The sequence below is a fragment of the Charadrius vociferus genome, unplaced genomic scaffold, assembly GCF_000708025.1.
Source record: "Charadrius vociferus isolate BGI_N301 unplaced genomic scaffold, ASM70802v2 scaffold662, whole genome shotgun sequence".
Lineage (NCBI taxonomy): Eukaryota > Metazoa > Chordata > Aves > Charadriiformes > Charadriidae > Charadrius > Charadrius vociferus.
Window position 1 is genome coordinate 828,180 of NW_009647412.1, and position 14,596 is coordinate 842,775.

General features: G+C 39.0%; 1 protein-coding gene across 1 annotated transcript; it reads right to left on the reverse strand.

The window, feature by feature from the left end:
• Positions 1 to 11,023: 11,023 nt before the first annotated feature.
• On the reverse strand, positions 11,024 to 14,458 carry COPRS (coordinator of PRMT5, differentiation stimulator). The gene is made up of 4 exons (XM_009880241.1): positions 14,393 to 14,458; positions 14,057 to 14,177; positions 13,270 to 13,530; positions 11,024 to 11,193 (listed from the first exon to the last, which is right to left on the reverse strand). Exons 1-4 carry the CDS (start codon positions 14,456 to 14,458, stop codon positions 11,024 to 11,026), a joined length of 618 nt encoding a protein of 205 aa, XP_009878543.1.
• Between the last annotated feature and the right edge of the window lie 138 nt (positions 14,459 to 14,596).

Below are 14,596 nucleotides of genomic sequence, written 5' to 3' on the forward strand. Positions count from 1 at the left end.
TATCACCAGTAATGCCACGGCTTGGCCACATGTGCACACTCACAACTGAATGCTTTCATGTCTCCTGTCAGATTGTTTTCCTGAAGGACAAAGCTTTGCAGCTCTAAAGCAAACGGACTTAATTCAGCAAATACTTTCCTTCTATTACTTATTTTAAAACCATAAGCAGAGGCTCTACATTGGATAAAAAAGGTTTGATAATATGAAGAAAATGTATGGCCACAACAAGAGAGTCATCTTTGCATAATAACCCTAGAGGTCATGATGGCAAATGCCTAAACACACATTCTTTTGTGCTCAATATAATGGGAACAATCCCTGACAAAAGTAAGCAGTGTCAGAAGCACTTGGTCTTTGACCTTTGCTGGGCAGATGTGCTGTTGGTGCAGGCCAGACGTCAGGATGACAGAGCAAAATCCTTTGGTTTTATTTCCTCTGCTTCACTCTGTACCGTTTTTATAACCTTGCTAATATTATTGGGTTTTTGAGCTCCGTGAGGAAAGCTGCATAGGAATTGTCTAACAGGATCTCACCATGAGGCTTATGTGCATCGCTTCACATTACAAAGAACAGGTTATATCTTCCAACAGGTTCACAAACATTCTGCAGCAATCAGCCACGATGACAATGGTGGCAGCACCTGCAGCTTCAGAGGAAACAAGCCCTAATGGAACAATAATTGCATGTCTTGACCTTAAAAGTCATTGCTTCTTAACTTTTTCATTTACTAGTCAAGGCATACTTTACAGCAGAAACGTTCAGAAGTGCAAGACCAGTTTCAAGAACAAGTGGGCATAAGCCACTCATATAAACACAGACAAATGTGTGACTGCATTCTCTTCATCACGCACACACCAGACCCACGGTAGTACCTGTTAGAGCTCTACCCACATTCAGTGGGTCACTGTAAGCCGTACTTGTCTTCCCCACTGAGGGATGGGTCACTTCTGCCCTTCAGTACAGAACTGAAGAATATGATTTAATGAGATTTAATTCAAAGATGCTGTGAAATAAAGCACATGTTTCGGGAACAGCTATATTTCCGGCTTTTCTGATTCCTCATGGCAACAAGTTCCACCAACTAATTCATGCAAATTAAAAGCACTTTTGAAAGTTCTATTTGATTATAGTGAAAGAATGGGAAAAAAGGGATTCTTTGAAGTGAAATGCACTGCAGTCCTAGAACTAAGGAAGCTTTCGTAACTATAGCAACACTGTAATTTTCATTATAAATTTTAATAGCTATTTAATTTGGCAAATCGTAGACTGGCATTCAAGCCATTTTTTTCCAGCAGACCCAGGCTTTTCAATACATGAAACTATTCATGTTTACTAGCAGTGGCCTCTGAAGCACTTTACAACATAGCTACCTTCTGAATATAATTTTCATATCAACCTTGACAAAGAAAATTTGCTAAGTGGTTTCTATGTCTGCTGTTACTGTCCCTGACAATTACTTTTTTTTTTTAAACCAAGTGAAGTGTTTGCAAATGTTCATTTTTTTAGAAGAAAGAACAAGTAATGGTCTTTGCTGACTAACTCACAGGTTGTTAAGAGTAGCTGAAATACTTTGGTTTCCAAATCCTGTTCAATATCCAAGTTATTTTAAAAGTATGTAGCTGTACGGATAGAAGATTAATGAATAAAGTTGGCCCTGAGCTATGGTAGAATATTATATCAGAATGAAACCCACCTGCAAAAGGCTTTCTGAAATTCACTGCTGAGGATAAGACCGCTAAGCAAGAAAAAAAAACATGCTATTTATTACTAGTGGATTTGATGAAGCACTTTGGTAGTAGAATAAGTCTCCACGCCTAAGAATAAACTGCATTCCTCTGTAGTATACTGCGCACTGTAAAAGGCTTGAAAACAAGCAACTATTTCACAAATCCAGAACTTTCTCAAGATAATTATGACAATTAAACGTGACAGATTCTCCACTGCAACAGATCTTAAGTCTGTAATGATTTAAAAATCCACAGTCAAAAAATATCAGCAGTGAAAATATGAAGTCAGAAGAAATTTGGGATATGTCACATTATCACAGTTCTCTTCTATCAGGGTATGGAAACACTGTCATGATTCATAGGATTTTGTGCTAGAGTGCAGGTTTTCTAGTAGAGGACTATAGTTCATGCTACCCTGCTTCTGGGTGGGACCATGGAGATGAGATGTCATCTTCTCTCATTCAGTGTGACCTCTATGGACCACTTGAAGAACAAGTTAAATCACATGCAGTCTTGTTCAACAGAAAAAAAAAAAAAAAAAAAAAAAAAAAAAAAAACAAACCAAAACAAAAGGATACCATTTAACAGTGGTGCAAATACCCTATTTTGCCAGATAATATCAATCAGAGAGAGACCTCCTCTAAAATTACACAATTGCGACAGTATCAGTTGTGTGATAGTAAACAGGCAACAAAAATGTGAGAGAAAATATCACAAAATAACAACCTGTAAACACTAGCACTAACACACAGTCAACAGAAGTGTTAATGAAAACAGAAATTAGTCTAATTAAATCATCCTTACAGCATCTGACAGCAAAGCACATTGCTATACTTGTCATTTTACCTGAACAAGAAGATAGTTAAAACTACTGAGCTGTTAAAAAAAAAAAAAAAAAAAGAGGCCCTAAATGTCATCCTAGATGTAACGACAGAATCAAGAATAAATCAATGCTAAATCCTTGATCATACTTATTTTTTAAAGCAAGGATCTATCTAGCCACAAGTACCTATTCCTAGATTGCAGTCTCCATGAAGAGATGCAATGAGATGCCCCGGGTGGAAATTTGGAATAGACAAGAATAAAGAAATTTCTTTGTTATTATTAGAACATGGAGGATATTTGATAAGACATGGAGAAAACAGCTGTTGCCTACATCATTAAAATAGCATTGAACGGTCAAACAGAACCTGCATGGATTAATCATGGGAAGAAGTACTAAAAATAAATATCCCTCTCACATCAGTGTCATGTCTAAGGTACCATAGCAAGTACAGAAAAAAAAAAGAGTACAAGGCACTCTAAACGAGAGAAGGGAAAGCTCTTAGCTCAATTATGTGAGGCTTCAATTAATCAAAGAGGAAGTAATCAAGTCAAAGTCGAAGCATGCTCCAATTGTAAAAAAGAGCAGTTACTGCACACTCTCTCTCTCTGTGTTCTCCCATATTTACTTCATTTCAGCCTCCTCCCACACTCACTGTAACGTGTTTCTTCTTTTCTTTAGCTAACATCCATTTCTGGGTCTTAGTACTACAGGTGGAAACAAAAACTAAATTTAACCCCACGCAGAAGCAGCCACTAAGTACAAAAAAAGGAAAAGAATCCTTCCAAAATGGAAAATTCAAGCAAAAAGTGAAACACAAACCATAGAGGTAATACCTGAAACCAGGAAAAATCCTATTGCCAAACCTTGAGGACTGAACTGGGCTGGAAACTAGCATTAAAAGCTCAGCAATATCCAACACCAAGGTAAGCTGAACGAAAATAACTAAGCCAAACTTGAAAGGATATGCAGAAAAAGAAGTTATTTCCCAAGTACCTGGAGTCTCAATTATGGAACAGTTAAGTCCATTAGCAGGACGCTGAACTTAGTCCTTTTGTTTACAGGCAGTCATGATCACAAAGGCTGGGTGTTACCAATTTCCCCAGTCCTATAATACCTTACAGCCACGCTGCTACATGCTGGCAAAATGGCCACATCTACCCCCTTTTCAGATAGAACTTAATTAAAAGTAAATAGCAGTAACATAACCTGTAAGTGACAAAGGTGTGAGTGGCTGTTTTAAGAAGTTGATACATCCTTTCATCAGAGTTGTGGAGGGATGGAAGGTGCCTTGTGCAGCCAGCATACCTGAGAAGGGCTTTCCCTCGCTGCCATTGCCTAAAACCTAGGCAATCTCTCCTATGCACAACAGAAACCCTGCTGCAGTTAATGGGAGAGATGATGAAACTCCCCATTCTTTGACCTGAGAATTTACCTCCTTGCATAATCAGAAGCACCATCATTAAAGTTAGCGTTCACAACTGCAGGCAGGAACCAGACACACAAAGTATTCCTATAGGGCTACAGTGCACTTTATAGACCACATAAGAAAGCCTGTCCTTAAACCAAATCCCAGATCTACCTGAAGAACAGTTCGCCTGCTTCTCTCCAAAAGACTAACACAAGTGCAGATAATAAACTAAATGTAGTTCTTATCTAGTAGACAGGCAGTCTCTGCCTGAGAAACATTTATCTAAGTGGCTTTATCTATAACATCTGACCAATCCCAGACTTCTGGCAAACTACAAGCTGCAGGGTTATAGGCCCAATTAAACAAATCAAGTACGAATGATGCAGAAAAGCTAGAACTAACCAAAACAGAAGGTAAAAGGTGTTTCATACCAGGAAAATAATGGCCTGTTTGAAGAATACGGAACTGAAGGTACTGATAAACATAACACTGAAGACAAGGGTGATCTAGAATTCTAGCAAATCCAGTAGTGACAGCAGACAAGAAGATGATGGCGGCTTCTGAATTAGCACTGTGGCTATTTACCAGCTCCACCTCTGTGCATTCATTTCAGATTATCACAGGTTGTGATATAACAAGCTAACTGCAGCCGAAACAAAATTTGCAAACTTCCCTTACATGTGCTTCTCCTGTACTAAAGAGAATGCAGCAACTGAGATTCCTGTACCAGACCCGTTCCCCCCCACGGACTTCCTCAGGCTGGCACACAGGGACAAGGGCTTGTTCCAGCAGATCAACACTCCAGGTACTACTTTGTACATCACCTCACGTGTTTATACTTAATAATTAAACCTGTACCTATAGCTTTAATTTATCTGTGAAGTAAGAGATTACAAAATGTGTTAAACCAATATGGAAGAAGCATTTCTTCTGCCACAAGAATTCTTTGGCTGTAGCCTGGAGGACAGAGTGTTAGGCTGCATGACCAAAGTGATCCCTATCTATGACATGTAGCCATTAAAAGTTTAAAATAGCAGCTATATTAATTTCCCCCTACACCCTTCCCCTTCTCCCTAGGGGAGTTTTAAGGGGGGTTCAGAATTGCAATGTAGTATCAGATGGTTTTTTATAACAGACCAAGTATATTTTGGTAAAATGCAGTAAGTACAGCAACTGGAACCAAGCAGAAGAATCTAACAGGCTCGCACAGCATGAAATCTAGACATTCCTTGTTATCCTCCTCTACAGATACTTTATTTTCACAAAATACGCTATTTTTGAGCAAATAGAGTTCCTGAGTTTTCTAACATTGTCTACTTAAGGGTATATCAAATCCAAACCAAACATGTAACATGCTTCTCCTGACAAAAAGGGCGATTTTGGAGCTACTTAGTTCAGCCCCCAATTCCTTGCAGAGGATCCACCTGAGACACCATCAGCTCAGTATTCATTCATGCCAAATACCTCAATACGAATTGGCTTCAAACAGCATTGGCTTTCAGTGGCTGCCTACCCAGGCTAGAAATTAATTCAGATCTAGTGCTGAACAGGTTCCAGACTATCGCCACTCCCTCTACTAAGACAATCCCTAATACATAGTTTTGCTTTGTTGCCCATGCTTCTGTTGGAAGTATCAGCTGTTCCTCTGGCCTTGCTACTCCAATTCTACCACACTCCTGTCACCAACACTGTGAAGACCTGCTTCGCTAAAATACTTTTCCCTACTCTCTGGAACTCCAGTTACATAAAAGGAGGTTGTACTCTCTGCTGTGGAGTGTAGGTCCTGTTTAATCACACTGTCACACCTATTTACTTCCCCAGAAGCATTCGAGCATGTAACACGTACAGCAGGAGACAGAGTTACACAATTCCCAGCCGTCCGTAGCCAGCCAGTTCTATATTACAATGTTGAACATTTACTCACAAACCCATAAGGTGTCTGGAGAAAGATTACAGATGAAATGATATTACTTTATCTGTGATAAAATAATTAAAAAATAAAATATTTTCTAGTATGCGTTAAATACTGGAAGGAACTCCTCAGTGAGAATGTGAAAGTTCTGGAGTAGTTCCTGAGGTAACGACAGAAATACTAAATATCTCATTTAATGTTGGAACAAGGGTCTGCAATACCTACGCTAATTAAAACTGCAAAGCAGCACAATGAGAACTTGGCATTCTCCAGTGCTCTAGGTCTCACAGAAAATGTGTTGCTCAATGTAAATTTTACTAAGGACCAATAGCTCAAAAAGGACAGAGCAGAATTAACTGGTATTTCCCCTTGAGGGAAATAAAACAAACCGAGACCTCAGGCTCATAAACAAATACATACAACTTATGTATACAACTCAGTCTTAATGAAAAGATTTTCCAGGTCTAAATGCAGAAGTTGCAGGCTGGTAGAAAAGGTTTGAATAAAATAATTCAGGCCAGAGAATCAAGACTTGCTAAATTACAAGAAGTTAACTTTGTTAGGCTGCTTTCTGCTACATCTCCTGAAATTAGCCATCCTCCACGTGGAAAAAACAAACCCACCAAAAACAAAAACACAAAAAACTCACACACCAAAACAACCTGCAAAGAAACAAATATAGACATTGAGCCACATTTATGTTTTTTTTTTTCTCTGTGAAGGTCAACAGTTACTATGACTGTAAAGAAAGCCCATTATATCAAGAATTAAAATCCACAGCAATAATGAAATACTGAACGTGATCAGAGACGACACACACATTGCATAGGGGGATATACAGAGACAGAGCTTCTGCTTGGGTAATGTGTTACAACAGTTCATACCAGCTGAAGATCCATTCCAAAAGCTTAAAGGAAGCCGTTTCCATCACTAAAAACAATTATTAGGGTTGTATGCTTTGCAGCTTTTTTTAGTAGGTTACAGTTTCTTCTGCCAAGCTAGGAAGCTATGCTATGAGCAGCTGGTACTCCCAGGACTAACACCACCACCACAATTTTACCCTCTAATACTCAAGCCTCCCATGTCTATGTTTGCAATACAGAACCACAGAGGGTAACTATCACAAGTTCCTTCCCCATGCCTACAGAGATTTGCCCACTAGATTCACAAAATGACCTTTGTTACAATGGGATTTACACTGGTGTCCTTGGAAGCAGCAGATGGTCAGGATGAGCTGCTGCCATCAGCACTTTTCCTTTAGTCTGTGAAATTATTCACATAGTCCCCTCAACAGTGGAGTTTTCTCTGCTTAAGAGTGAAAGCACACTAGTTAAAAGATAGGACAAAACAGGTCAAGCAGCAGTGTCTTTAAATGACACTAAAATGGGTGGGATTTTGTGGTTATACAAGAGCAAGAAACCACTATCTCAATATGATGTATGAATTAAACGCTCTACCTTACCAACAGGAAATATGAACACATTTCCTTCAATTATTTCCTCTTGCAAATCATTCCCTGTAGGTCTCAAAGGAAACAACAGATGCACCCAAAACAAGTTTTCATTTCTTTGCTGGCCTGTTCAAAGAAAATGCAAAACTCTCTTGTTTTGTTTTGGTGTGTTGTTCGTTTGATTTTGTTGTTTTTTTTTCCAACACCTCACTATTTAGACAAATTTCTTGCTCAGAGAATTTGAAGTACTTTACACACAGGCTGGTAGCATTATCTCTACCTGTAAAATAGGGAAATGAGACAAAAAGCAAGAGCAGCTTCAGAGATGTACCCAGGTCTCCTTCTGAGTAATCATATTATGCCACACTACTAAGCCTCCCCCACAATATAAACCGGGTAGGATATTAACCTGCAATATTAACCTGCAGTAGTCTTCTGTCCTTTGAATGGTATCTTATACTATAGGTATAGAAGAATGGGGAAATCTTGTTAGAGATGTATGTGCATTTAACTGAGAAATCTGACACTTCTGACCAATTTTCCAACTCATTTAGGTACCACCAATATGTTTCTTGTATGTGTACGACCTTCGTCCTGTAACGGGACTCTTTTTCCTCCAATAATCTGAGCAGGCTGAAGGACTGACACTCTTAGTTTGAACTGTTGACTCACGTGTTACCTTATGTTGTTTTTAATTGCAATGTATTCTTGCCTAGAATGACACACTTGTGTCAACACAAAACAGGCTCAGTGCAAGATTCACAATGGAATTTGAAACACTCTGTAGTGCAGAAACACTGGAATCCATGAGCTTGGTTTCAAATCCTTCCAGGCAGATGCTTTCTGAGAAGTCTGCATCTGGTTTTCTAATCCCACTGAAGTTTGAGAGCATTCAGATCAAGCTTTACATTAAGCTCCTTCCCCAACAAGCAGGGCCAAGACGAACGAAGTTACATTTGCCAACATATCCCTAGAGAGCGTAATGCATCTCTGCTGTAAAATCCTCATGCCGTTTTTTTCCAAAGCTGGTGGGGGTGGTGTCAGTTTTAACTTTAAAGGGAAACTGAAAACAAATCTCTTAAGTTTACAATCATTTAAAATACAAACAGCTTGGCAAGACAGTTCCTACTCAAATAACAAGACAGTCAAGATAGACAAGGCTGACTGCAATTAAAGGTACAGGCTGAAAAAAACAAACTTGATTTAGACAATGCATAGAAAATGGTTTGAAGACTTCAGTACTGATAGAATTTTGGAACCATAGAAGAAAATCATCCTAATCAATGTTATAAAGATTACCTGTTTATCCTTTTAAAACAATTACAAAAAAGGCGTATTTGCTTCCACAGAATTCTGTTAGTTTCATCTTTATTAAATACGGTGGGACATCTCCCACAAGCACAGTAAAAAAAATATATTAAGCCTGAAGTCAAGTGATGTTCTTTTCTCAGCCACGGGAGAAATTTTTCAGTCCAGTAAGTATAACTTCAGAGTAAGATTAAAAAAAAAGAGAAACTAATCGGGGCCAAGAATCATTCTCACTGGAGAACAACAGTGCTATGCAGAACACAGATCTAAATTGCTATCAACGTTAGAAATCCAGGCCGAGGATCTGACACTTGCTGATGAAACTTCGTGCCAGATGAAAATATGCTGAGCAGGGCAGACAATTTTTTGCTGCCCCCTGCAGCATAGTGTTGCGCATTGCCATCTGAAGCTGAAGCCTGGGAAGCTATAAATGGGCTTACAAAATAATCTGTGCTTTTTCAGAAGAGCTTTCACAATTTACTGGTGTATTGTTATTTCAACAGTAATCTGTACTCAATTTCTATTTATTAATAGTGCATTTATAAATGCAAATCAACAATTTTTCTCCAGTTGATGAGTCAGGTATAGTTACGCTCTGAGTTTCATTCCTGTTTTCTCAGAGAAAGAATTCACTATATATCCAAACCTGGTAAACTGGGCGTAGCCAATTCTCACTTCTGTTCCACAGAGTCAAGTGCATGTTCTAACCAATGGAGGCCTCAAAGAGCTGCACTCTCTCTCTTACACACAGCAGTTCACAGAACAAAAAAAACTCCCCCAATGCCTTAGAGAGCACAGCTAGGGCTTTCTTGCCCTTCAGGGAAAGAATAGTCTGTTAGATTGTGCTTTCTGCTGTATGTATGTGTTCTGGAGGCATGCCAAAGTAAGTTTTGATGGAAATACTAATTCCTAGATCACTCCATCATATAGGAATAAAAGAACAGGCCCTCTTTGTTGCAACCTTACCACCAGGCTTCCACTCTTTACTTGGACTGCTTGCTAGCTACCAAGACGTAACCAGGAACAGCAACGTACCAGAAGAAAAGACTCTTCCAAGCTCTGGTCCTCCTCTGCTCTCAAGGAAAAGTTTAAGCAGATACCGCTGTGTTATTCGCTTCCTCCTTCCAAACTAATGCATAAATTATTTCAGTCTCATACATTGGATAATTCATTAAAAAAAAAGTCTTCCAGTGGTAACTGTTAACTCCTTGCCTGAGAATAAACAAACATGGGTCCTCTGCTCCAGTATCAGTCAGTGTCAAAACACAAAGCCATCAAAAGGTTCTTGAAAGATAAGTGATTAATGAAACATAAGCATTAGTAGAAGATTGTTACTCAAGTGACCCGCCATTCAATTGACTCATATACTTCATTTGAGAACATTCCCTTTAACTACAAAGCAAAGCAAAGCAAAGGCAAGAAGGATATGGTTCTAGTTCCAGCTATTGTCTTAGAGACTTCATGGAGGTATTTTGTATTCCCATCTCTTCATTTGCCACTACTTAAACAACAACAAAACAAGTCTTTCAGCAGCATCAGGAACCTTAATTCACTACTGTTTGCAGGACACAGAGATTATATACTACAAGACACTATGCAAGCATAGATATTTTCTTTGTGATTACACATCTGATGTTGCATGAGAACGTTACAAATACAACTCTGAGACTGGAGGACAATATGCCCATATACAAGAAAGTCTGATGTGGGGAAACCTTTGCTGGGAGGCAGCCTTAAGCACTCAGCGTTGCTTATTGGATGCAACAGGCCCTAGTGTATGTCCACATGTGTATTTGCAAAATGTGTATCATGTATTTGTAATCCCTTTATACTGAAACACATAAAAATAAGAATGAAACAACTCATTCTGTACTTGTCATAGCTAATTTTGTTAAACACCAGTATTAGATACGGAATCACAAACTGCAACATAGAAATACAACAGAGAAGCTGGAAGAGGGAAGAGTTTTTAAATCTATGAGAACCAATTTCACAGCATCAAATGAAAAGGAAAGCAAACTACAGGTTATGCAGACACACAGGGATCAGCATGTCGAAACTGGCAAAGCTTGGCAAACAAGCTGAAGTTTAGAAATTAAAATACTTCCTCTCAAGCAACTTATTAGCAACAACATAGATCTATATAATACAAACAAAAAGTCCAAAAATGCATTGACTCCTTACAGCTAGCACCTGCACTCTCATTTCCAGAGATCAAGTGTGGTCAATTTATAAACAGCCCAGAAGCAGTCTAAGCAAAACTTCGGAGATGGTGTAGCATTTCTGGCCTTATTCAGAATTCTGCAAGCAAGCCAAAGGACTTGACATGACTCAACTGCTGAAGAACATAATCCAACTCAGAAGCCAAACTTAGTTCTGACCAGGGTCAACCTCATTCATCAGCATCATCGAACTGGCCAGTCTCAGTCACTCTAACTGGCGGCACAAAAGCAAAGCAAGCTGCATGGTGACAGCTTGGGTTGTAAAACGAATCCTCTTGCCATGAGTATGAGGCCAAAAGATTATTTTCCTGAAAGCTTCCACAGTAGAGATCGTCAGCATCTAAAGAAGATCAAAGAAAAGATTTAAACCATGGGACATACTTAGAAAACTAGTCGTATAGTGTAGCAGATTATTTTGCAGGTCTACCACATCTTCCAGTTAAGTATTTCAATTTGATCTGCCAGCACTCATGAATCAGACCAACAAACAAAGCAAACAGAAAGCTGAATTTGGCAATGTCTTCATTTTAAAGAAGGTTCTTGCCACAGAGACAAAACAGTTTTCCAAGAAGCTCAATGACATACCTGAAATCAGAACATCCAACACGAGCTCTTACAGTGCATGCAGTTCTAAGTTTTCTCCAGGTATAAAAGGCTCATGAAACCATTACTTTTATTTCTCCTCCCCTTTCCTGCTGTTTCCATAACCACATCCCAATAAAGAGCCCTCCAAACCCTTTAACAACTGGGTTACTGGAAGGGTGGGGTCCTGTAAGAGCGAGCTCTGAACATTTCCACAAGGCTAGAATTAAGCCTAATAAGCCTGTTATTTAACCAACCTAGCACAAAAATAGGGCAAAGTCCTTTCACAGAAGCAAAAGATTTCTAGCCAGCAGGCACTCAAAGGACTGAGCAAATGAAAAGCCCAGAGTATGGGGCAGCAGAGAACCCAACACAGTATATCCACGTGTCAGCCTTCCAGTAGCACTGCCAAACAAGCCATCAAAGCAAGATTTTTTTTAAAAGTTTTTTAAAAAACATAAAATGACCAACCAAGCACATTTTTTATTTGTAGCAGTTAACAATTCAGACACTTGAACTCAGTATCCTTCACAAGCACCTGAATCCCATAATCACAGCTTCCTTAGTTTGTGAGGATTTGAAGAGCAAAAGCTACAGGTAAGCATGAGTCAAATAAAGGAAAAGAAGAGAAATTGTGACAATTCAAGAAAAAAAGAAAAAACAAATCAAAATATTTCATAAATTTGAGCATGTGAGAGATTAAAAGGGAATCCCAGGAAGGAAGAGAGGGAAACATCCGAAAAGGAAAGAGTCTTTTTCCCAGATTACCCAGTGTGAAAAACCACTACTGTATTTCCATTTTAAAATCAGAATGATTTTATAGGAAAGCTGCAAACATCCTTCTGTTATCAAACAACAGAACTTGAATATAACAGCCATTTATGGAATTGAAGTAAACAGAGCATTGATGTTTCGTAAGCAAAGAAAGGTCCGTTTGTATTAATTACAAAAGATATGCATTAACGAGAAGAAAATGGAAATGGTACTGTTCTCTGTCAACAAAGACACAGCAGGTCACCCCTGCTGGCTAAACTCCATCCACTTGTTCTATCCTAACATACAGCCTGGCAAATGGAAGATTGAGACATGAGTCACTGTAAAAACAGTTTACAAACTGGAGGGCTAATACAACTCTAAAGATGTGGATGAAACTGCTTCTATCCATTGCCACCTTTGTTCATAGGACTGATCACATGCACAACCACTTAAGAGGATCAAGCTTAAAAAAAAATAAAAAACAAACCAAACAAAAAGACCCCCAAAAATCCTACCACGAAACAAAAACAAACAAAACAAGCAAACAAAAAAAAAATCCCAAACCCCTACAGCAAAAGCAAGAATAAACCGTACCCAGAGACTGAGCATTTGTACTGCTGCCCTCCAAGAACTCCATGCTCTAGAGGGACATTACAGTGTACGGTCTGGATGAATTTTCTTGGAGGAAAGGAAGAACTCCTTTTACACAAAAAAAAAAAAAAGTTACATTGCAGCACCCCATGTACCTCTTTCTTCTGCTTCAGAAAAACAAAGATACACTGCTGAGACCTAGCTTCTCCAGAGAAACTCAATACACATACAATTCTCCTTACCATTCCACTCCCTAAGAATCCAATTGCTCAAGCAAGAGTTTCATGTGAACGTCACAACGCTGCCTTTAAATCCTGTATTTGACAACCAAATTATGCATTACAAATCCATGAGGTCAACAACAACAACAAAAAAAGCTGCCCAAAATAGAACATGGAGTTATTTAAACACATTCTCCTGCAAATCACCTACCTCACATCACATACTAATCAAAACTCAAATGAAGCACAAGTAAATTTGTACTCACCATAAGGATTACATTCAGAGTACTCCAATTCTTTATCCCAGTCCTCCTCCGCTTCATACACAGAAGCAGTCTGCACCTCTGGAAAAGTTATAGCCTCAGGCATACCGGTGACTTCACCATCTAAGTCTTCCAGGTCAGGACGTATATGATCACAGTCAACAGGAGAGCCACTGAGATCATTTTCATTGTGAGAAATATCAGAGAATTCACTTTCTTCAGACTCACTATCAAGAACATTTGGAATATTCTTCAGCAAACATTCTAAAAACAATAGAAAGACCCAACAGAGATACTTAGGAATTAAACAGGAACAATTACATTCTCAGCATACAATAATTCAGCCAGGTATATGAATGCATTTTGTGACTACCAATCAAATTATAATATATGTAATTCCTTACATATGTAATAACATGACAGTGCTGCTTCAGGTGGTTGGGAACATCAGACATAGGTTTGCATTACAACACTAGCCCAAGTCAGGATTTTCCACAGACTTTTGTTGGAAAATAACTGTTTAAACTAGGGCACAGGACCCAGCAGTCTTGTTTCACCGCATTCACCATGGTATTTTTAAAAAAATAGGTATGTTGAAAGAACACAGCTCTAGTTTACAAAAAAAAAAAAAAAAATTTTTTGTAGTATTGACTAATTACTCTTGCACCTAGGCATACACAAATATCTATACGGAAATAATTCAGTGCACAAACTGAAGAGACATTTCCCATGCATCACCAAAGAATTTTAAGTACATTTCCTCAAGCAGAGTGTAAGTTTCATTACTTGCTGTCTGCTTTGTTTTGCTCTAATAGTTTAGGCTTACCTTTTCTGGGCTTCCAAATCATAGTTTCTCTCTTATTAGGAAGCTGTTCCTCCTCAAAGCTTGCCGACTCAATGGCAGCCATCACCTACAAGACAGTTTTAAAGAATCTAGTAGCACCTTTCATTGATTCCTCCAATGAGGCTCACACCAACTTCTGCTGCATTTGGGTGTTTCTTGGCCCTTAAGCCTGACCTGTTTGTTTGTCCCCTTAATGAATCAGAGGTTTTAAACAAGACAGGCTTTTGCTTCAGAAAGCAAATCTGCCGAGGGATGGCTCATCCTGCTGCTGCCATCACTCACCCCAGGCAGCAGCCCACACAGAACAGCCCGTCTCCTCAGCCATGGCCATAATCCTGCTGCCGCCATTTTGGGAACAGGTCCCGAAACTGCCCCCAAATGCCCCCATTTATCAACAGCAGCTGACTGTGAAAGCTGCATAAGTAACAAAGACATAAGGAGCGGAATTAGTACAAGCACCAAAGGGTACGAACCAACCACCTTGGG